General features: G+C 40.7%; 1 protein-coding gene across 4 annotated transcripts in view; it reads right to left on the bottom strand.

The window, feature by feature from the left end:
• The window catches only part of PIEZO2 (piezo type mechanosensitive ion channel component 2), a 454,403-nt gene that overhangs the window by 115,799 nt on the left and 313,371 nt on the right, over positions 1-25,233 (bottom strand). For 2 of the 4 annotated variants that reach the window (XM_059409177.1, XM_059409173.1), the window contains exons 8-12: positions 12,665-12,827; positions 9,290-9,409; positions 6,466-6,504; positions 5,337-5,475; positions 2,292-2,440 (exon numbers count right to left, since the gene is read on the bottom strand). In XM_059409177.1, the coding sequence (XP_059265160.1) occupies positions 2,292-2,440; positions 5,337-5,475; positions 6,466-6,504; positions 9,290-9,409; positions 12,665-12,827 (610 nt within the window). The remainder of the gene's footprint in view (positions 1-2,291; positions 2,441-5,336; positions 5,476-6,465; positions 6,505-9,289; positions 9,410-12,664; positions 12,828-25,233) is intronic. The other 2 variants (XM_059409174.1, XM_059409175.1) reach the window with 2 other exon arrangements.

Here is a 25,233-nt window from a genome sequence, read left to right as displayed (position 1 = left end):
TATCTTCAGAGATATCATAATTCTAGTAGATTGTCCCCCTCCTCCCCACAAACTACTCTTGGGAAGGTGAGGGTGATAGAGGAAGGAAAATAAGTTAAGAGGAATTTTTTTAAGCCTCTTTCCTTAATAGTGTCTAAGTCACCTATGCCTTTCAGTGTGGTGGTTTGGCCATTTCTGCATTACGTTCAGTTTCCAGATTGCCTGATAGTGTAGCAAATTTGTACTTTATAGTTTTGAATAAATACATGTATCATTCTAACAGACTTGGCTCCCCACGACTGTCCTTTCTGTCTGTGATTAAAATTCTATTGCAGTAGCCTGCTTCTGTAGGAGGCAGGCACTTTTAAAGACACTAATATTATGGCTCCGTTAAAACAATGAAAATGGCACCAGACAAGGGCATGTCTTTAATGAAGGATCTGCTCTGTTACGTTGTTTTTACAATAGATTTTTTCTACTAAGTAGCAAAATGTGTATTCCAAGTTTTTTTGTTTTGTTTTTAAGCTCTATTTCTTTACAAAGAAACAAAGATCAAACTTTATAAAGACCAAAGACCTTTACAAAGACCAAACTAGGGGTGCCTGGGTGGCTCAGTCGGTTAAGTATCTGCCTCCAGCTCCAGTTATGATATCAGGGTCCCCCCCCTGCATTGGGCTTCCTGCTCTGGGGAGTCTGCTTCTCCCTCTCCCTCTGCCTTGTCCTCCCCGCTGCTTGTGCACGTACTCACTCTCTGTCAAATAAATAAATAAAATCTTTAAAAAAAAGATCAAACTGAACTGGCTTATTTTTAGAAAGAAGAAAAATGTATAGATACTCTATTGAGTTCAGAGTCAGAATTGTATATTTCATTTATAATTGGTATTTTAAAATTAGAATTTTATTACAGTTTAAATTAGAGGTTGATTTATCAAAAATGTCAAAAGGTACCAAGAGCACAGAATTAATATTATTTAAAGAACAGAGTTTGTAATCACTAAATGAGCCATCTTTAATTTCTAGGAGCTTTCTCTTTGCCATCCCTCTCTCAGATGCACAGTGGTCCTTACGAGAAGCTGACATTGACTAAACCTGCAGGTACATTTGGAAGACATCTTGAGGGAGTGACTGGAGAAATTGTGTTTAGGTATTTCCCCTTTAGAGGTATAGAATATTTTCATTTTTTATCATCAAAGTTGTCATGGGATCTCACCATTGACAACTAAATATGGAATATTTTTGTCATTTTTTGGAAGATTTTATTTATTTATTTGACAGAGAGAGAGAGAGAGAGAGAGAGAGAGCCAGAGAGCACAATGGAGGGAAATAATAGAAGGAGCAGGAGAAACAGGCTCTCTGTTGATCAGGGAGTCCAATGTAGGACACAATCCCAGGACCCTGGGACCATGACCTGAGCTGAAGGCAGATGCCCAACCAACTGAGCCACCTGCCCCAATAGGGAAGAGTTTTGTGTTAGTTAAGTGGTAGGCATTTCAAAAATAAATCAGATTTCTCATACAAGCTTGTTTTTAAGAAGGTTATAATTTAGACGGTCTTTTATTTTCTATCTCTAGGTTAAAGGACTATTTTTTTGAAGCTGTGATGCCCAAGATGGAAGAAGCAAATATAAACACACATCAAATGAGTGCGCACAATCAGAAAAGCTCTTGGGTACTCTGGTTGCTTGACGTTCATACTGGTAAAAATTTACTGCAGCTAAGATGGAGTAAAGTCTCACTCAAATTTAGGGTAAGATGTGAAGGTAACTCTCACTGTCTGAAGAAAATAAAAGCGGTCATTGTTAACTTTGGACACCTTCAATACCATACAGAGAAACTACCCAATAGATCTTTTAATTTTTAAAAAATGTATTATTATTATTTTTTTTATAGAGGGAGGGAGAGAGCAGGGGGAGGGTAGAGGGAGAGAAACTCTTAAGCAGGCTTCACACCTGTGGCAAAGCCCAATGTGGGACTTGATCTCACAATTTTGAGATCATGACCTGAGCTGAAATCAAGAATTGGACATTTAACCGACTTAGCCACCGAGGGGGACTGCAATAGATCCTTTTAAACTGACAAAAAAGGAACAATCACATTTGACAGGCTAATTTGGGAGAAATATACTAATATTTAAAAAGAGGTTAAATAGAACAGAACAGGATTTTGAAGTCTGTAGTATGAGGATCCCAAGAAAAATAAAAATAAACCAACCATCCCCCACTGAGACATTAGGGAGATTAGAATCTGGTGCCAGCCACGAGAGGGCTGTGGGGGCATTTGTGGAGCATTCCGACTGTCCCCTCTCATACATACCATCATGGCAATGAGGGCACAGATGTAACTTTGTTTCATAATAAACTGGAACACAGAGACCATGGCGTGAACTTTAATGCTTCGTTTCTCCTCATGGCTCCTTTCCTCCTCAAATTCTTCCTTCTCATCCTCTTCTTCCTCTTTCTTTTCTAGATAGAGAGATAATTTATATAACTTGATGCTAATGTTTAAACTCTGGATAAATGTCTCCAGCAGTGTAACACATATATGGTTTTAACATAGACTTTTATTTAAGATTTTAGAGATGATTTCCAACGAACAAAGCCTTTAGATTTAAACAGATTCAGTAAGTGCTGCCTGGTCAGTGTAATGGAATCCTGCACTCAGAAATCCCAGAAAGAAAATTTGAACTTAAGAGATGATGTAAGATGGTTCCTAATGATCCTACCTCATGATTATGTATTCCTCTCCCCTTGAGTGTGGGTGGGACCTCCGATGGGTCACTCACAAATAGGAGGGATGGGATAAAATTTCCAAGATCAAGTTTAAAAAGATCGTGACTTCTGCCTTGGCTACTTTCTCTCATTTTCCTGCTCATTCTGAGAAGCCAGCTGCCGTGTTATAAACTGCCCTAAGAAGAGGTCTGGGAGGCAAGGAACTGTTAGTCTCTGGCTAGTAGCCAGCAAGAACTTGAGGCCAGTCAATAACTATGTGGGTGTGGGTGAAAGCAGATTCTCCTCAGGTGAGCCCTCAGATGAGACCACAGCCTGGGCCAGCAGCTTATCTATAACCTCATTGGAGACCTTGAGCCAGAGAAACTCACCCTAGTCACACCTGATCCCTGCCCCACAGAAACTGTGACAATAAATGTTTTAAACCACTATAATAATTTGGAATAATTTGCTATTCAGTAATAGATAATTAATGCAAAGAGTATCTGGAGTATGGGTATAGTGAAGGTGCAGAAAACCAACCAGGCAACCAACTGAGCAACCATTTTGCCAGCGTGAGCTCAGTAACCCATGGTTTCCTTTTACATCACGCTGAGGCAGAAAGTCATACTAAGAATGGAAATATCACATTAAAAGCAAGAGAAAGTGTGGAGGGCTGAGGAGAATAGGACCAGCAATGGAAAAGAACTGGCACAGTGGTGAAAGCAGGGTTTCTCCTCAAGATTGTCTTCTACAGGTCAGGAAAACTAATTTGATTTCAAACATGAAGTAGTGAGTGACACACTTATGTGAAACATCCTTTCTGTCCTGTTCAAATTAAATGGGTCGCATGTAAGTGGGTTGCATCAGGGAGTTGCTCTACACCACAAAGAGGAAACATAAACCACCAAAAACCCAGTGAGCATGCACAGCACACTCCAGAAGTGAGTGTAGTGTGATGTGGCAGTATTTCCTCATGCACAAGCCCACTGCCTTCCACCCCTCCAATGTTGGGACCGGAGGCTATAAGGGGAAGTCCACAGATGGGAGACAGTGAGGAAGAAATGGAGTCTGAGGCATTTTTCCAATTCCTGGCGCTACTTTTCTGGTTGTAACACTGTCTGCATATATAGATTCAAATTAAAAAAAAAAAAAAAAAACAACTAACTTTCCAGCTTTTTTTTTTTTTACCTTTGGAAGTCCAGGTTATGAAGTGAGAATGCGTACGTGCCCTGTCAGTAGCCAGATTCTGCTCATTTCTCTTTATGTTAAGTCATGGGTAATGAAAAGACACCAGGCTGTAACCTGAGTGTCTCAACCTTTAGAAGTTGCATATGCTGGTTCCTGGGCCTATCCTTTGTAATTCAGATGCCAAAGCATGGAAGAGCCCACTTGAGAGAGTACAGTATTTCCTTGAGCTATTTGGTAAGTGAAAACCTTGGTTTAAGCCCAACTTACAAACTGAAACACATGCATGTAGAAAGCAGAAATGGGTAATTAACCCATGGAGTCTGGTGCTCCATGAAGATGGCAGGTGCCACCTGGGGGTGGGGGGATGGGCGGGGCTGCTAGCTTAGAGACCTGAACTTGGTCTGACCTTACTGAGGAAGGCTGCAGAGTGTGACTAACCCTTTGTACTGCTCAGTGGATACCGGGTCAAGGACAACTGCAAGGAGTACTATAACTACATAGAACACTATAGTAGAATAAGTCTGACAAAGAATTATGAAAAAAAATACATTAAGCTGACTGTATCAATAATACAGACTGGAGAGTTGCCCAGTTGCTGGCCATTTACTCAAGGTAGGATCATGGGTCACAACTCTAGGTTTAATCCCATATAAACAGAAAACACCTGCAGGTACTCTGCTTTTATTTTTCTCCCTCAGTAGCAAACTTAGTTAATTCTCTCTCTGTGAATTGATGATAGGCATGGTCTCTGGCAGGACAGTGACAACAGTGGTTGAGTCAACTGTTGCCTTGCAGGAACAAGGGGCTAGCATTGCCAAATATTCACATTGTTCAAGGGATTCCAGAAACTTCCATATCTCAGTCAGAGCTGCACTTTCAAAATGTTGGTTATTTTCTTTTTTTCCCTTCAGAAAATGCTGCATAGTCCAACCAGACAAAACATGACCCAAGTCACAGACACCAATTTGTCATCTCTAGGAATGGCCTGTTTTCCTTCAACATAATAAACTGAGAGAGACAGGGGGATAAGGTCTAGTATAAGTTTCCACCCTCCCATTCTCCCCCACCCTTTTTTTACTAGACAAAAAGAACTCTTTCTGAAAACATTCATCCATTAACCAGCAGAATTTCTGACCATGATAATATCAAATTCTAGAAAAAACAAAACATATACACACACATGGGTTTAACACTATAAATGAGTTGACATGTTTAAAATTATTTTTTCCCCTTTATTTTTCAAAGCTTTCAATTATACCATTATTTTGTACAGAAGGACAAACTAGCCATAGCAATATGGTGGGGCGATATACATAACGGAAGGAAAGAAGCTTCATTATGCTGACCATGGAAGACAATACCTGTTAGAAAAAAATAGAATGGACACAAGAAACAATGAAACACAAAGAGACGCCGGGCACATGCATGAGAGGAGACGAAAGCAGCAGGACTGGCTTCTTACCTGAGGAGTCTTCGGAGGGCTGCCACCGGTACTGGGGGGTGGAGTACAGCTCAGCTTTGGCAGGGCCGTTCTCTATGGGCAGACTTGGGTGGATGGTATGGTAGTCTACAGGATTGCCGTTCACAGTCACCAGCAGGCCCTGGCAGGGGAGCGCGGGGCAAAGGCACAGTTGTGTTTCCAATGTGGACACACTGTCTCCTTGCCTTGTGCTAGCTAGACAGAGCCCTAAAGCGGAGAACTGATAGACAGCTGAACGAGGTGGTCATTTACCCACTTGAGCAAAATGAATCATCTACACTCCTCGGTTCACATCTATTTTCCAGAGTGGTCCCAGTAAAAATGGAATCTGATCTTCTTGTACTTCTGCTAAACCCCAGGCAAGGTACCCTCTGTTCTTAGTACCAAGGGGAAACCCTGGAAAGGGCTGGCTGAGGCTTCCTGGTCTGGATTGATCCCCTCTCCAGCCTCTGCTCTTAGGGTTTCTCCTCCCAGCCCTCCCTCCAGCTGTTGGAATTCCAGACTCTTCCTAGTTCCCAGCCAAAGCACCCCTGCCTTGGCCACTCCCCACCCTGTCCACAACCCAGTGCAGCTCTGCAGAGGACTAATGCAGTCTTGGGTTAGCTAGAGCCCTCTTGGAAGGTCTTTGCTGAGGCACCTTTGGTGATTTGCCTCAGTGAGTTATACTGTCTACCAAATATTGACACATTTCATTACACATTTCATTCTCATCTTGGATTTGCCATGTTGAACTTCGTAAACGCTTAGTGTGATTTGTTTTTTCCCTGTCTCTTTGGCTTTAGGGTATAAGCATGTGTGTGTGTGTCCATGAACATGCAAGACTTCCTATTCCAATTATGTAATAGGTTTATCTGCAGAGCAAATGTTTTAAGAACCCTCCAACTGGCTTTTAAAAAGTTTAAATATATTCTGTATGACTATAGTCGAGCTCATATTATATGAGGTAGTGTTATAATGGCAATAAACCAGATAGAATTTCTACAAGAAAAATATTCAGAAACTTAGGGAAATTTTATAGATCATTAAAATACACTCAAAGGAGCCAATCCCATTTATATCACTTCTGCATCACTTATACAAGCATAAAAGATAATTCTAAGAATATACTAACATCGGATGGTTTGTAGTCATCTTGGGTCATGGATAAAAGCTGCAAAAGCAATGCAGGACAGCAATGTTAATAGGTAAGCAAAAAGCATTGCAATGTTTATATATATCTGTAAAGTTTTACTACACATATTCCATTCCTTCAACTAGCTAGATGCTAGTATGTTAAAATTGCCATGCAAAGTACAAAGGGACAAATAATTGAACTGGATGTCGTTATGTGTTATAACTACTCTCCAGCTTCTGATGTTGACTTTTAATTGTGACAACAAATAACCAGTCACGAACCACGTGATTACAAAGGCTGATCATATTTTTAACTGTCTTGTTTTACTAGAATAAGCTTCTGCTATTAGTACCCCCCAAACACCTGAGACCTCTGCAGAATTCTGAAAACATTTACTTTTCAAGAAATAGATGTTTCATACTCAGGAAAAATCGATTTGTAATGCACACTGAGAATATTTTAAGATTTACATATTATCTACCACAAACTAATTATTACATGACTGTGCTTTTATTTTTTACTTTTTTATTTATTTTTTTATGACTACGCTTTTAAACTATATTAACACCAGGTGGTTTGGGCCTTCCTCAAATAAGAAGCACTTTCTGGGCTAATGGTTCTCCGACTTTTTTGGATCAGTACTCATTTATAATCACAAAAAATCACTGAGAGTCCCAAGGAGTTTTGAATGATGTGGGTCCTGTCTGTCAATATCTACTATACTAGAAATTAAAACCGCGGCCTTGAAAAATATTTATTAGTTCCATTTAATTTTCCTCAAAATTTAACATGTTCACATAAATCATTTTATTCAAATAGCTATACTTTAAAAAAAACAGTGAAAAAATATGCTTTTGTGTATCTTTTTAATATCTGGCTTAAACGAAGACAGCTGGATTCTCATATCTGTTTGTGCATTTAATCTGCTGTGCTATGTTATTCTGGCTGAAATATATGAAGAATATCTGGCTTCACCAAGCTTCGTAGTTGGAAAAAGAAAGAGTATGTCAATTGGCTAGCCAGGTCATTGTGGACAATTGTTTGTTTTGATACCATATCAAACTCACCAAGTGGTAGTGACCTCACGATTAGCTGCTACCTGGAATCTGAAATTGTATCAATTGTATCAATTGTTTCATTCTGTTACGTTAAAATCCCACTGCTATATCACATATTGGTGATTTGCCTCAGTGAGTTATACTGTCTACCAAGTATTGACACATTTCATTACACAATATTTAAAAAAAACTCATTTTTTAATACAGTCTTACCACTGATCTCATCATGGAGGTCCTCAAGTATGGGGGCGTTTTCAAGCTTTGAAGACTGGATCCAAGTTTTCTAATACTCTAATTTTCACTCAAAAGTTCAAATTTTACCACTGGCAACAAACATTGTCAGTTGTTTGCCTTGAAGTGATGGGCTCACTTCATGTACTTGCCAGGAATTCTCTGCCAAATCCTCATCTCTGAACACCCGTAACTCGTCTACTTGCAGCTCCTCCCAGGGCCTGTGGGGTGTGGTGGGTGACGGCCAGCTCAGCTTACCCTTCCTACACTTGACCAAGCAAGGGCTTTTGAGCAAGACATCATCACCCCCTCACACGTGGTACTTTGTTGGACTTCCCATTTTGCCACACAGGATATTAAAAATATGGTGAGTTCTGAAGTAGAGATTTAAGAAAACGGATATCCATTTTGGGTTCACCAAGGACATTCATAAGTGAACTGGCCTCACCGCTTTGTTTCTTCAGAGTGCGTGGCCACCAAGGGTAGGGCTATGGGTGTGGGGGATTCGTGCCACCGCCTGGGTCTGCTTTTTGCTTTTGTATCAGCAGAATGCAAGTCAGCATAGTGAAAAGAAGGCACATATTTTAAATATTACTTAAATAAGAGCTTTGGGCTTTTGGAGGGTCTCAGGAATCCCCCAGAAGTCCATAGGTCTCTCCTTTTGAAAAATTCCTGGGCTATCTGTCGTTTGTAAAAGAAGCAGCATGATCTGACACATGGTGTGATGAGAGAGAAAGGCCCCTGGAAATCCTCAGACATCTTAGGGCACCCCATGAGCCTGCAAGGCCATCCACTGCCCTGAGGCAGCTCATTCACTGCTTTGCACATGGTGGCCATGTTGAGAACAAGACCATGTGACTTCAGGAACCCACTGGCCACCAAATAAGTCAGAGAATCTACTCCTCAATTCTCTAACATGCTACCAAGCAAGTGGTTTGTATCTGTCATGATGACATTGCAAATGGGCATTTTTAATGAATCAGTAGAGCCCTGGGTTGAGTTCAGCATGGTCAATAATTGCTCCAAGGGTTATACGAATTACCCATCGTGACTCGTTTTTCCTTGTCAATCCATACTGTTGCCTGGGAGTCGTAAGAGATCCTTAATCATATTCACATAGACTGTTTTGTTCTAAGTGGTTACTTGAGTTATCACTGTGGCCAGCTGGCCAATGAAATGAAATTATTTTCTGCAATGTTTTTGACGCTGAGACTTTCCCTGCCTGGTGCTAACAGTTGCTTTGTTATTTTTTTGTTTGTTCTAAACACAAATCTATTTTTCTTTTTAAATTAAGTCTTTCTTTTGAGGATGAAGAGACTTCATAGGAAGCACTCAAATGTAAACTGGTGTTTTCATAGCACTGGGTTTCCCTCTCTGCATAGAGCTTTCTGCTACCGAGACTTCAAAATCAAACTCCTTCTGTAAACTATGCACAATCTGAGTTTGCATACGATATATGACTCATATTCAGCAATGTAACACAAAAGAAGCAAAATAAATTAGGGAATGGAAATTGCTTTCTTGTGGCTTACTTTTCTTTCGTCAGTTGGGTAATGGGTGGCGTACCACAGGCTGCGCCTCCTCTCGGCTGTTATTTGGATGGGGCTACAAGCCAGGGCTCTGTCCTCTTCCTTGGTCCTGTCATCCTGCACCTGAGACACAGAATAACCCACAGGACAAGCTCTGCTTCCCAGAGCAGCTCCCTTAGTGCCCTGGGGGACCCCGAGAAAGTGTTTCCCCCGTGCCTTGATAATGATCAATTTTTTAAATGAATGTATATGATAGATGGGATTTCATCAAGACATTTTTAATAATGACACCAATGCTCCCTTGTAAATTCTCAGCACATCAGTGATACATCCTGATCCCTTCTAAGCCCCATAAATAACAGAGATAAGCTCTCATGTGAACTATCCACACCTTCCCACCAGGTATTCCAAATTCCACTCACCACGCAAATGGTTCTTAAAGGAAGAACCTTCAAAAAGTGCTCATTGGACTGTGTGACCCATCCATGGTTAGTTTTTAATTAAAAGGAAATTAAGTAAAGGTAGAATCATTGAGAGCTTACACACAACAGTAAGGAAGAACTTATCTAATGCACAAAACCATCACCTTGCCTTACATGACACTGGCCTACGTTAGACAATTGGTCTAGAAGAGATATAAAGAAAGAGAGAGAGTGTAAGGGGCAGAATGCCCTTGAGTGCTTTTGTATGGTTTCCCAACAAAGGTGTTCCAACAAAAAGGGCATTAACACACCACTGATAGTGGAGTACAGGAAGGGAACTTAAGGTCTTGGTGCCCAATTTCTGGGTTCTGGTGTGCCAGGATAGAGCACCCATAGGGAGAACCCAAATGCCTTGGGTGGGAGTTCATGCATGCCAGGTGGGAGCCCATACACTACTTAATTCTTGACACCTGCTTCTCCCTCTCTCTCTCTCTCTCTTTCTTAAACATGCATCATAGACTTTCACCTCAGAACTCACATTTGCTGGCTGGCATTTTTCATGAAATGTGCCAGGTCATCTGGAACTATGATATAATCAGCCACCTGTCTTCCATCATTGCCTCAATGAGAAAGTGCTGTGTCCCAGCCCATTTAAAATACTGGCCACCTGAAATGTTGACGCTGGTATGAATTAGGCCCTGTTCTCCACACACCCCTCTAGACATGGCGGTCTATAAGACGGCTATTAAATCTACTTCCCTTTGTCCCCAGAGAGACCTCGGCTGAGGAAGCCGAATGTCTCATGGGCCTGAGGGGCTATAACACAGGCTTCACCCATACAGAAGCATGACAACATGGGTATGTAAGCTCCTGTCATTCTGTGGGGCTGCCTGAGGTCTCACAGAGAAAGTGAAGAACACACGGAACGCTTATTAACTTGGATGCCTTAAAGTCATCTCCATCCCATGTAAGACGCTGTTGAGAAACCGTTCCCACAATATATTTTAATTCCTTTGGTATATACTTTTATTTGCACATGTGTGCCCATCCCTTACCTTCTGTGTGTTTATGGAAGAAGTGAACACAATGACATCACTGTAAAGCATTTTATGGCCACACGCAAGTTTTGGGAGCGAGTTGGAGAAAAATGTAAGACAAAATGATTGGCATTCCTTGTGACCCCAGAAAGCATTTTGTTGCATGCAGCTGCCATCAGTGGGGCCAAAGAAAGACGCCCTATGAGAACCCCACGAACAGAAGTGCCTCGTGGTCCCTGTTATCCAGGCCTGTCTCCCCAGTGGGGAGAAGGTGTCACACAGGAGGAAGGACAGGACACAGTCCCATTTCTGCAGGAAGCACTTCAGCTGAGGAGAAATGGGGACATCCAACTCCCCTCGTTCCATTGTACTGACTCGGATCCCATTTACTTGAGTTGGGTCGGCTTTTTTTCTGGTACAATGTCCAGTTCCTCTGAGTGGAGTGCTTGTCTCTCTATCCCCAGCTTAGCGTCTGAGGTAATTGGCTTTCAATACATATCCTGTCTGCCTGCCAGGCTGCCCGAGTGAATGTGTGAACAATAGTCTGCGGGTATGAACACAGAAAAGGCCCGAATCTAGAAGTGACAGGAGAGGACGTGTGACTTCATGCAGCCGTGCTCATTAGGAATGGCTTCTCAGGTGTGAACGCTCCCCTGGCAGGGGGTGGATGAGAGGTGTGACAACCCTGTCTACACTACTTTCCTGCCTTGTGTGCTGATGAGCTACCTGACGACTGAGCTTCTTAGAGTCAATTAGGATAAGAAATATAAGTGGCTAATGTTTTCTCTCACAAAAAGGGAAAAGAGAGAAGCTACCCAGGCTCTCTCACACAGCCCTCAAAGGTGGCATATGCCTTGTTAATAATACCCCATGGGAAGAAACCAGTTCTCTATTGTGCTTAAAGGAAAATCCCTGGTCCCCATACCTCACAATGGGGTACTTGGGAAACTCCAGGTACCACTGACAGCTGGGGTGTTCCTATCCCATCCACAGATGTTAGAGGTCTGAGAAGTTTCTGGAAGTCCGGGCACCAAGATAACAGTCTGGCTTGTCCCCAAAGCCCTAGCTTTGTTGTCAAATGTGGGTTTGAAGCTAATTCCTACTGCTCAGACCAAGTTACCTCTCTAACCTCACTTTCCTCATTTTTAGGATGGGTATGATACCTATTCAGAGTTACGTAGTGCATGAAATGGAGATAATGTAGAGGAATAGCCTTGTGTATGACCTGGCACTTAGTAAGTCCTCAATGAAGGTATCTTTGATTTTCCTCACCACTGACCATTCTTGCTGGTGATATATCAAAGGGAAACCAGGCTTTGTTCTAATAGCATATGTATTCCCATCGTGCTCTTCGCAAAAATAAAATATTAGCACCAGAACACTATAGCTATTTAAGAATTTAGCACTGGTGGGACACCTGGGTGGCTCAGTGGGTTGAGGCCTCTGCCTTCGGCTCAGGTCATGGTCCCTGGGTCCTGGGATCGAGCCCTGCATCGGGCTCTCTGCTCAGCAGGGAGCCTGCTTCCTCCTCTCTCTCTGACTGCCTCTCTCCCTACTTGTGATCTCTGTCTGTCAAATAAATAAATAAAATCTTTAAAAAAAAAAAAAAAGAATTTATCACTGGTAAGTCAGCAGTTAATAAGAATGGCCTGGGGTGCCTGGGCAGCTCAGTCAGTTAAGTGTCTGCCTTTGCGTCAAGTCATGATCTCGGGGTTCTGGGATCGAGCCCCACATCAGGCTCCCTGCTCGGCGGGGAGCCTGCTTTTCCCTCTCCCTCCCCCTGCTTGTGCTCCCTCTCTTGCTCTATTAAATGGATAAATAAAATCTTTTAAAAAAATTTTAAAAATAGGAATGGACCGGTTCCCCTGGAGTTTCCAGGTTACTCAGCCCATAAGATCACCAAACGTTTCGATCCTTACGAGGGGCTCCTGTAGCCAGATGCGGATGAGCGTTGCGAGCGTGTAGTACATCACCAGCAGGACGATGGGGTTGGCATGGTGATACCATGATAGGTCTGGGTTTGCTATGATCTTCCAGGTGCTGGAACAGTCTGTGTGAATGACTGATTTGATACCAAACAACCTGTTTCAAAACAAAGGAAAATAATAGGAAGATGCAATAAATTACATGTCCCTAACATAGAATAAAAACATCTTATTTTTAAGAGGCTTATGAGATAGCCCTAGGCTAAGGCATCCCAGTGTAGGTATTTCATTACTTTTCTGTATATACAACTGTATCCTTAAATGACATCTGTACATATACATATAATATGTATTATATAAATATACATGTAATATACATATATACATATATATACGTTATATATACATATATAGAAAATATACATCCTTAAATCATATAAATGTGTGTTAATGTGTGTGCAAGTATATAAAATCAATGATCTTTACACTGACTCAAAAATCTAATACTATCTAATCTAATATATAATGCTAATACCATTAATCAGACTAATTTATCTAATAATAGCTCCTTGCATATCTATTAGAAATTTACATTTTAATTGCCAATCAACCCTATTAGATTCCTGCATTACTAAAATGCCAAGTATGTGGGGACACCTTACTAAGGTCAGCGAAATGGGCACCTATTTTATTTTTGGCAGGATTTAGTGTTAGCTATTCAGCTAGTGTTGATATTCTTAGGCAAATATTGAAATTGGACACAGTTCTCTGATTTAGCCATAAAAGCCAGATAGTTTATACTAGAACTTCTGGAAGATATATATTTCTGTCAAATTTCATTTATGGGCAAATTCTCATTTTAAAATTTATGATCAATTATTTATTTTGAAATATAACTTTATGAAGCTTGTTAAATTTTGAAATGATATACTTTTTATGTTATTCCTACTATAGGATCAGAAGGTCTCTGACTCTATCATGGAAATTATATAAATATGATTCATTGGGAATTCATTTTACATTTTACATTTTACATTTTACCCTTTTTCTAAGAAAGGGTTTTATTAAATGAATAAAACATTTACATTAAGTGAGTCTCTTTCTATTGTTTGTATCTCTTAGATGTGAACTTCCATTAATGCTTTTGTTATATTCTTCATTCAGTTGTAAGATCTTCAAGAACTACACGTCCCTCACTTATAAAATCTCCCAGGGCTCTCACTGTTTTCTATCACAAGGCAAGTGTCATATTGGTGAATTGTTCAACATAGATTTTAGAGTAAGCTAAATAGAAACTAAACTTTCTTCAATTTTATCAGAAAAATGTAAGTTATAGTAGAACTTGCTCTTATTTCAAGGCTTTTCTTCTAAGTCTAGCAAGATTCTTTGTACTTAGCATTAGAGGAAAAATGTCCTGCTAACAAAAAAAAGAGTTATGTCCAGGGGCGCCTGGGTGGCTCAGTGGGTTAAAGCCTCTGTTCGGCTCAGGTCATGATCCCAGAGTCCTGGGATCGAGCCCTGCATCGGGGGTCTCTGCTCAGCAGGGAGCCGGCTTCTCCCTCTCTCTGCCTCCCTCTCTCTGCCTGCCTCTCTGCTTACTTGTGATCTCTGTCTGTCAAATAAATAAATAAAACCTTAAAAAAAAAAAAAGAGTTATGACCCTCTTAGAATGGTGGAACACTCTGAAAATGGTTTTGCAGTCCTAGATTAAAATGTTAATTTCTGGTATGTAGTGTGCAGAACTGAAAGCATTGAGATTTCAAATCAAACGTTAGCTGCAAGTCTCTGGATTAATCAGGCATAGGTTTCAGACCCCAAGTCATTCCTCTTCTTGTCTCACACCTGGTGCATGCACTAACAATGACATCATCAATCACCAGTTTATATATACCTGTGTCAGAAAGTCAGTAGAAATTTCTGCAGCTGTCTGTAAACTGAACCACATGCCTCCTAAAAGTCTACATGGACACTCCACAGCTTACCATTAATATTATAGCTTATTACACACTGATTTTGCACACTTATGTAAGAATAGTGAGAATCAGTCTCATGTTTTGTACTACGAGTATGGACTAACTAACATGGGTCAGAAGCTCTAGAATGATGGATTGTGGTATCCTTTAAGGAACTTCTAACAGTATTAGACAAATATGGTTAAGACCTAAGAGTTCTCTGTTTTTTTTTCTTTTTTTTTAATAGGTTGGATGCTCTAGATAAAAATTTTTATATAACATGGGAGGCTTGTACTTAAAGTTTCACATCATTTCTGGCACAAAAATTCTAGGATGCTGTGTAACACCCAACTATTATTTAACTTACTCAATTTTTTCTTGTGAATCTTCCCTATCCAGAATTGCTTCTTAATATTGACAATACAAAGAAAAGTGAAATTATCAGACCTGGCCTCCAGGAAACTCACTCTCGATCTCACCGCAGGGATGAGATATGCTTGTTTGAGGAGAGCAAGATGTTACAGAACCCCTTCTGTCTGGAGGTGTTTCTGTCTGGAAAGGGTAGTCAGGAGAAAGAATGTTCCCTGTTAGGATAGTCAAAGAAGGGTGTGGGTGAGTAAATGAGAGAAAAGAGAAGTCCTGTCAGATGTTGCCAGGCTGTGGGGCTGGGCTGGGAAGGTAAACTGGGCACAGTGAGAACAATCTTCTCTTTTTGTTACTGCCGCCTCATTGGATATATATAAACTTCCTTCTATCTTGATAATTCCCATATAACTGCTCATGTATTTACAGTGGTCCTAGTTCACAATGATTGAATAAAAATGCCCCTGTTGTTCATTGGTCAATAAAATACTCAAAATGACTATCTTATATCTCTCTCCATAGAAATGTCTCTTTGCCTGAGAAGCAAATAGTGACACAACCATGGAGCTCTGCATTCCTGCTTATTGCTCATTTAGAATCAGAAAGATAAAGCTTCTCTCTTCAATGCATTTGGAATACACTTGGACCCCAGGCTGGTTCTATCAATAACAGTCAAGGTGCATTGGGTGGGCGGCTCACCATCTCTGAAAATCCAGGTCCTTATAAAACCTAATAGAATTGGGGGTAGACAGGGGTGTGAGCACATGAACAAAGAAAGAGCATTTTCCAGAAGATCTTAAGAACTCACAAACTCTTCTATTTTTCAGAGGATGGTTGGAGACAGCTTCCTCTGTGATGGTCAGTTTCCAGTAGAAACATATCAGACCCTTGGGGCACACGCTCCTGCTTTGGTATCTGGTCTGTCCTGCTCTCCTATTTTACTCCCAACATCCCTGTCCACAGAACACATCCTCAGCTTCTCTTCCTGAACAGTTGTAACACAAAGGGTGGTCTCTAGTTTCTCTCTCCTCTACAGTGTGACCATTGTTAGAGTCACCTTCAGAAAACTCAAGTCCAGCATGCCACCTTCTTCTTCCCATTTCCTATTTTCTTTTCATTTGCTGTCTGGAGAATAACCCCAAGTCCCAGCAAATTACCTCCCAGGCCTCAAGCAGCCAGGTCTCCTCTCCTTTCTCCCAGACACCATGAACTCAAGCTATGCTGGGCTATTTGGGGTTTACCATAAAATCTCATTCCCTTTGGCCTTGCTACTTCTTGTTTGACCAGAGTGATTTCCAGATAGCTGTGACTTTTCAGGGTTTGCCAAATCAATGATTGGGGTATGTGCTCCAGGGAGGCTCTGTCCTCTCCTTGGCAATGCAAAACCAAGGCAGCAGGCCAGGCAGACTCTGAGACTCTCAGATATCTCTCAGGACCACTCGAGGTCCACCCCAACTGCACCCCATAATCTACACATATCCACCTACTCCTTCCAAGTATGCTCAACCACTCCAAATTACTACAGGGGACCCAGAGACACTAGCGGCCCAGGAATGCATAATTATATTACCATCATAACCCATCACCTGAACCCTCATGCTCATTGATGATGGTTGGTGTTGCTGAAAGCATTAATTCTTCATTCTTCCTTTTGGTCTAGATGGCCTATAGTTAATGTAAAGCTGATCCTCTAAAAGTAGTTTCCAACACTCTTCGTTTGGCTTCTTTTTCTTGTTCCTTTCTGTTATGGGGGGACATCCTGGACATCATCAACGTCTACCTCTTGGGAGTTAGGGAATCCACCTCTGGGAAATGTAGGATTTCTAACTGGAATAAATTTGTCCTGCCCAACGCATAAACAAGAACAGTATTTGCAGTCATAATTTGTAGTTGGATTATTGTTAGTTTATGTGCTTATCTCTGCCAGCTTGATTCTAATTTCTTTGAAAAGGGATATGTGTTTTGTCATCTTGCTTTGATGGACTTGCCTAGAATATAGCAAGTTTTAAGTGTAAGCGTCTGCGAATGAGTTAAAAGCACTAAGGCTAAATTATACCACGAAGTTATAGCAGGTGACCGTGGGTACAGCAGGAGTAGAGACTAAGGGATAGCAAGGTTACTGCTTTTGAAAAAGGGAAAGAGAAAGAAGGAATGGGAAGGAAACATAGCTCACAGGAGAATTCTAGAATTTTTAGAGAACCATTGCTGCAGCTCCGGCCACACCCTGCATCATTTTAGTGCCCTCAGTCTAGGAAATAAGAACACAGAATAAGCCTAACAAAGACGTCGAAAGGACACTTTATCTAATTCTGTCTTAGATCATATGTAACAGAATTATTTTTGTTCTCTACAGGCTGCCAATAAGAATTCAGAACTTTATCTTTCAGAAGAGTCGATACATAAATGTACATAGATGAGAAGTAACTTCTTCAACTCCAGAGGTTGATAATTAAGAAGCAGTAAGAGATTCGAATACCCAATAAGAACAAAATATGGAGCAGCCTGGAACATTCTTTCAAGACCCCCCCAAAACTGTGCCTTACTCAGATTATTATGTGTAAAAATCCATTTCACCCCTTTCAATAGAAGAGGACCTTGGAGCTACAAGGAGTATCCCTGATCCCAGAACATTGGTTATTCTTCACCTGCAGGCCCAAGCGGACAGCTGACTCTCTCAGCTCTGTTGGGCTCTGTGGGCTCGCTGTAGATGTTTCTCCACCTGCCCGGGGGCACTGGTTTTGCACTTTTTTTTTCCCTCTTCCTCCAAGGCACTCATAATATCTGACAACATATGGTGACTACAAATTGGCAGCGTATTTGTTTCAATTTGCACATGTTGGCAGATTTATAAAACCTCCACCTGTTTTCAGTTTCCTCCAGACCACATCTGCTTGGTCACTAGTAATACAGATACCCAGCCACTTGCGAAAGAACTATGTAATACTGAAAATAAGACCACATTTTTTAAAAATCTTAATTGTGGTAAAATAGACATAACATAAAATTTACCGTCTTAAATGTTGAAGTGTACAAGGTAGTGGTATATTAACTATAGTCATCGTGCTCTGCAACCAAGCTCTAGAACAATGTCACTGGTTAAAACTGAAACTCTCTACCTGTTAAACAATAACCCCTTTCCCTTAGCACGTGGCACCCGCCATTTTACTTTCAGTCTCTATGGATTTGACTACCTACGTCCCTCATACAAATGGAATCACGTAGTATTTGTTCTTTTGTATCTAGCTTATTTTACTGACCATTATGTCCTCAAGGGTCATCCATGTTGTAGCCTGAGTCAGAATTCCCTTCCTTTTGAAGATTGAATAATATTCCATTGTATGTATGGACCACATTTTGTTTATCCACTTCTCTGTAAATCAACATTCACCTTTAACTCATTGCAAATAATGCTGCTAGGACCACAAGTGTACAAATGTCACTTCAAATCCTTGCTTTCAATTCTTTTAGGTATAGTTCCAGAAGTAGGATTGTTGGACCTTTCTATTGGTAATTTTGTGAGGAACCTCCACACTGTTTTTCATTGTGGTTACACTGTTTACAACCCCATCAGCAGAGCAGAAGGGCTCTAGTCTTTCTTACATTATTCCCAGAACTTGTTATATGTTCTACGGTTTGATAGCAACCATCTTAGTGGGGGTGAGAGTGGACATTGCATTTTTCATTGAGCTTTTTGTTCTTCAGATCTCAGAGCTTTTTATGATCTAGGGAGATGTAGTCTTCAGTTAAACAGGCATTTGCTAATGAGAATGGATAAGTATGCAGTTAGGTTGATTGTGAAGTCTGGGCAGGTTTTACATCCTCTTATGGAACCAGGGAATATATTCTCTCCAACTACAGTAAAATGATTGCTTCAGGGCAGTAATTGTCTAGAGTAACTATATATTTTTTTAAGATTTTATTTATTTATTTGACAGAGATCACAAGTAGGCAGAGAGGCAGGCAGAGAGAGAGGAGGAAGCAGGCTCCCTGCTGAGCAGAGAGCCCAATGCGGGGCTCGATCCCAGGACCCTGAGATCATGACCTGAGCCAAAGGCAGAGGCTTAACCCACTGAGCCACCCAGGCACCCGAGAAACTATCTTTTAACAACCCTCTCATTTAACCTTAGATCCTTTAATCAAAATAAATGGGGGACTGAATGGAAGGAAGAAACAGAAAGGGAAGGAGGGAGGAGGGACAGGTATTTCTCAGGGAGTTTGAGTGCGAAGGGTGGGCTGTAGGTTAGGAACCAAGCTCAGAAGGGAGGAGGCCCACTGAAGTCTGGGATAGCTCCACCAAGACAAGATTTTCCCATCGTCAGACCTCCAGGATGTTTGTTTAGCCATTTCTATTCTGAGACCATTTTCCCTGGAAAGGGGTTTGGTGGCAGACCCCAAGGGTCCAAGGGTCCTAGTGCTCCCCATGCTGAGTATTCTGAGTATTCAAGAAGCCAAATGAGTCAGCGGTCATTATCACTGATGGCTACACACACTCACCTGAGTCAGGTGGGTACCCAGGAACAAACAGCAAGTAGATTCAAAGAGGGAAAGGTGACGTCTCCTTTCTATAAGTAAATCATGGTTCAGAGAGAAGCATAGAGCCTTCGAGACAACTGTGTTTGAAGGTATAAAGCTAGCCCTAAGGGCAGCTGCCCAGAAAATGTCCTTGGCAACCCCGACCTCTTACACCAACATGGGTACCCTGTGGAAGTAACTTCAGGGGAAATCACCAACCACTTAAAAATAACCAGCTTTCCTTTCTTTTTCCAGCCCTGCCCATTCTTTCCCTCCCCTGATGACCACAAGTCTAGGGGTAACAAGATGTGGGTTATTTTTAAAAGTTAAAAAAAAGTGATGAAGATTCGGGTGGTACATACTTGATTAATATTTTGATTTTAAAGTTAATCCCTTGAGTTAAATGGCCTTAGCATGAACTCACAATAAACTTGAAAATAATCAGAGGCTGTAGGTCTCGATAAAAAGAACAGGAATCCTGTACCCCTGGGGATAAAAATATATGTTTATAAAAAATAAAAAATTATATAAAAAAAAACCATGGAAATAGAAAAAAAAAAGAACAGGAATCTAGATATGCCACTTGAATTATCAACTGTGTGACCTTGCATATGGAATTTAGACATTTCTGAGCCTCAATTTCCTCCCTTGGAAATAATTCTCCTGCCAGTTCAACTTGGAATTGTTTATATGGGGTTTGCAAATATCCTAGGTACAACAGTTTCAGATTGTAAGCACTACAGCCAGTAAACTTCTTTTCAAATAGGACAGGTATTAATTTTTTTCCTTGCATAAAAATATAGATCCAGATGAGTCAAGCTGGAATTATAGACCTATTTTTTGAATAGTACTATAAATAGCTAATGTCCAGATTTGGTGATATTAATGAGAAATAAATGAAGAACTGTTCCTTGATGAAACATTCAGGCTATAATCTAAATATTCACATTTTTTTAAAGATTCTATTTATTTATTTGAGAGAGAGGGAGGGAGGGAGAGCAGGGGAGGGCCAGAGAGAGAAGCAGTTTCCACGCTGAGCAGGACCCTGACTTGGGGCTTCATATCAGAACCCTGAGATCATGACGTAAGCTAAGGCAGATGCTTAACCAACTGAGCCACCCAGATGCCCCACAAATACGCATGTATACTTCTTTCTCATATAGAGAACATACCTTTCCTGCTCTAAGGAAAACCATTTCAAAATGCTACCCAGTTATACAAATCACCAGCTGGATCCCTACATGGTGCTTGGTCATTTCTTACAGTTCAAGAAGTACTCCATATTGTTCTGCAAAATTGCACCAACTAGTAACATCACAACTGCAGCAAAATCTCCCATCTGGAAATCTAGAGTTTGGGCAACACACTACAGGCTGGATGCTAGACAGGAATTGGTTGGGATAACTTCTCGCCTAGCAGACCAGTAAGTCTCTCGTAGGCAGTTCTTGATTCTTCTCATTAGAAGGAACTTCCTTGGCCATTGTCTCTCTTGACCCACTGATATTGGCCAATATGAACCTCATCTGCTCCCCAGACCCATCTCAACTGTTATGTGTGGTTCCATTTTGGCCTATTTAATGTCCATAGTCCTCATTTAAGCACAGATCACAATGTGTTTCATCATTAGTCTCCTGTTATATGTCTGTGTCCTGTGTCTTGAAATAGGTCATGAACTCCTTAAGGGCCAATATCATACAGTTCTTGGCATCTTCTAAAACACCTACAGTAGTTTTCCAAACAGCCCATACTCAGATTTATGATAAGCGTGGCCCTAGGAGTAGCCTTCCTAATACAATTTCAAGAATAATTCAAGATATCACTTAAAAGATTTTAGATTTCTATCATGTAATCAATGCAAAAACGTTGCAGCCAATATCAGTATTACAAATGTATTTTTCAAAGACTCAGGTAAGAAGATCTTGAAATTGCCTGTTTCTTTGATCAGTTTGACACTAACTGCTTTCTCAAAGTCTAACAGCTCACTCAACAGCCCAAAGATGAATGGTTCAAGGCTGGTTGTTGAGTGAACATCACTAAGGACAAGTGCAGTCACTTTCTAAAACGTGTTTCCCAAACTACCTATGAGGACCATCCAGGAAATACCCATTCATTGGGTACAGACACATTTGTGAAATACAAGAAAAAGTAACTAATAGAAAAATAATCACACACCTGAGTGCCACACCATTGCCAAACTGCTATATAGATTTTTAATGCTTCCTTTTTTCAGATACATCTGTGTTTAACTTGTTGAAAATTTGTTTCAGACAATTCATGGAACAGCAATGACCTGCTACATAGAGTATCCAGAAGCCCTTGTCAGAATATTGTCAGTAGTCTACTACTAAAGGTTTGATCACCTCTAATTAACCTTTTACTCTGATGCATCTTTCAAAATAAATATTTATATTCTTACATCCCACATATTAGTGAGATCATATAATTGTTTTTCTCTGATTGACTTATTTTGCTCAGCATAAAATCCTCTAGTTCCATCCATGTCATTGTAAATAGCAATGATTTGATGGCTGTGTATTCCTGTGTGTGTGTGTGTGTGTGTATGCGTGCATGCGTGTGTGTGTGTGTGCATATGTGTATTTCACATCTTCTTTAAGAAACAAGGTAGTGGGGGTGCGTGGGTGACTCAGTGGGTTAAGCCTCTGCCTTTGGCTCCAGTCATGATCTCAGGGTCCTGGGATTGAGCCCCGCATCGGGCTCTCTGCTCAGCAGGGAGCCTGCTTCCCCCCCTCTCTCTCTGCTTGCCCCTCTGCCTACTTGTGATCTCTCTGTCAAATAAATAAATAAAATTTGTTTTTAAAAAAAAGGAAATAAAAGAAACAAGGCAGTGGATCATAGGGGAAGAGAGGGAAAAAAATGAAACAAGCTGAAACCAGAGAGGGAGACAAACCATAAGAGACTCTTAATCTCAGGAAACAAACTGAGGGTTGCTGGAGGAGAGGCGGGTGGAAGAGATGGGGTGGCCAGGGGATGGACACTGGGAAGGTTATGTGTTATGGTAAGTGCTGTGACTTGTGTAAGACTGATGAATCACAGATCTGTATGCTGAAACAAGCAATACATTATATGTTAATTAAAAAAATAAAAGGAAATAAAAAAATAAACATTTAGAACTACTCTTCACAATATAATTAACATTCTTAAAACTATCAATACAGTCAGTGATGAAGATGATAATTCCCTTTTGCTGTGTGTACAGGGGGAGATTCTTTAAGATCATTGAGGAAACACTGTTGTGCTTTGTGTCATCAGGGTGTCTGACAGCTAGTTGGAAGAGGAGTTCCCCAATCTAGCACTGTAAAAGGAATGCCGGCACACCGAAGCTCTTCCTGATGAACCCCAAACCCTGAAAAGAATGGAAGGAACCAGGGATCTGATGGTGTTCAGTCAGCCAACGGGATCAGCTCTCCCAGGTGAAGAAAAAGTCATGGACCTGGTGCCTAAGAGTTGCCACACGTCCTGTTGGATGGGACCAGCATCTCTCTCTGCAGTTTTCTATTTAGTGAGGACAGATTGGAGAACACCAAGCTGCTCATGAACGTCTACTTCCCAAGGTTCTAAAAACAGTACAGGCCCAAAGACAGCCAAAACACAGAGGCATGATACTTTGGATTAAACTGGATTTCATAAATAAAACTTGAAAGTTAACATCTATATCTACAAATAAATCAGCGGCTCCACAGACTTTTGGAACTGGACTAGACTGAAATCTGTGTACTTCTTTTGTGTTATATAGGTCACTATTTTTAAGGAAATGGAGTATGTCTTAAATTAAGACACTTTTGAATATGATAGAACTTTTTTTTCAAGATTTGGAAAGTCTTTATGATCTTTCACGACCTTGCAGCCAATGTTGGGAACATCTGTTCCATTATATGTCATTGCATGGGTAGAGGCATAAGGTGTGAGAGTGTGCACTGGTCTTCAGAAGTATCTGATAATTTCTATTTTTCTTTTTCTTTTTTTTTTTAAATTTTAAAGATTTTATTTATTTATTTGACAGACAGAGATCACAGGTAGGCAGAGAGGCAGGCAGAGAGAAAGGAAGGGAGGCAGGCTCGCTGCTGAGCAGAGAGCCCGATGCGGGGCTCAATCCCAGGATCCTGGGATCATGACCTGAGCCAAAGGCAGCAGCTTTAACCCACTGAGCCACCCAGGTGCCCCGAGAATTTCTACTTTTAAGACAGAAAATGTTAGGGCACCTGGGTGGTTCAGTTGGTTAGGCATGGCTCAGGTCATGATCTCAGGGCCCTGAGATGGAGCTCTGCTTTGGGCCCCCTGCTTACTCCCTGTGACCCTGCTTGTGATTTCTCCCCATCTCTCTAAATAAATAAATAAAATCTTTTAAAAAAAGGACAAAAAATGTTTCCATTGATTTGTCTTAGTATTTTTGTCTTTTTAATTAAAAATGTTAGCTTTCAGATTCTTTAATTTTGAGTAAGTAATTTCCTGTTGTATGTGTGATTTTGAATTACTCACTTTTTATAGATTTTGGAGATTTCTCCTAACAAAAACTACCTGAAGCTTCTTTCCTTATCCCCTTTATAATTATGATGCATTTTTAACTGTCCACTCAACAATGACAGTATTTAAGAGAAATACTACATACAGCCCTGAATTTTTTTTTTTCTTCACACCCACTACTAAAGGCACTAAAACTCCATCTATTATCTAGTGTATGGAGAAATAAAAGACAGCCTGAGAGCTGTGTACTATTTTGGTGAATGATTGAGGGAATAATATCTTCCTTGAATTCCTTTTCATTCTCTTATATGGCCTTGCTTCAATTGAAACAAAGTATCAGTGTCATTGGCAAATATCTTCTCCCATTCCCTGGGTTGCCTCTTTGTTTTGTTGACTATTTCCTTTCCTGTGCAGAAGCTTTTTATCTTGATGAATTCCCAAAAGTTTGTTTTAGCTTTTGTTTCCTTTGCCTTTGGAGACATGTCTTGAAAGAGGTTACTGTGGCCGATGTCAAAGAGGTTACTGCCTATGTTCTCCTCTAGGATTTTGATAGATTCCTGCCTCACATTGAGGTCTTTTATCCATTTTGAGTTTAATCTTTGTGTGTGGTGTCAGAGAATGGTCAAGTTTCATTCTTCTATACATAGCTGTCCAATTTTCCTAGCACCATTTAGTGAAGAGACTTTCTTTTTTCCACTGGATTTTTTTTCCTGCTTTGTCGAAGATTATTTGACCATAGAGTTGCAGGTCCATATCTGGGCTCTCTACTCTGTTCCACTGGTCTGTGTGTCTATTTTTGTGCTAGTGCCAAGCTGTCTTGGTGATCACGGCTTTGTAGTAAAGCTTGAAATCAGGCAACTACTAGGTATTTACCCCAAAGATACAGATGCAGTGACAAGAAGGGTCATATGCACCCCAATGTTCATAGCAGCAATGGCCACAGTCAACAAACTGTGGAAAGAGCCAAGATGCCCTTCAACAAATGGAAAAAGAAGATATGGGTTATATATACAATGGAATATTACACCTCCATCAAAGAGGACGAATACTCGACTTCTGTATCAACATGGATGGGACTGGAGGAGATTATACTGAGTGAAATAAGTCAAGCAGAGAAAGTCAATTATCACATGGTTTCACTTGAGGAGCATAAGAAATAACATGGAGGACACCAGGAGAAGGAAAGGAAAAGTGAATTGGAGGAAATCAGAGGGGGAGACAAACCATGAGAGACTGTGGACTCTAAGAAACAAA

This window comes from Mustela nigripes, chromosome 8 (genome assembly GCF_022355385.1).
Source record: "Mustela nigripes isolate SB6536 chromosome 8, MUSNIG.SB6536, whole genome shotgun sequence".
Classification (NCBI taxonomy): domain Eukaryota; kingdom Metazoa; phylum Chordata; class Mammalia; order Carnivora; family Mustelidae; genus Mustela; species Mustela nigripes.
This window is presented reverse-complemented; position numbering and strand designations above follow the sequence as displayed.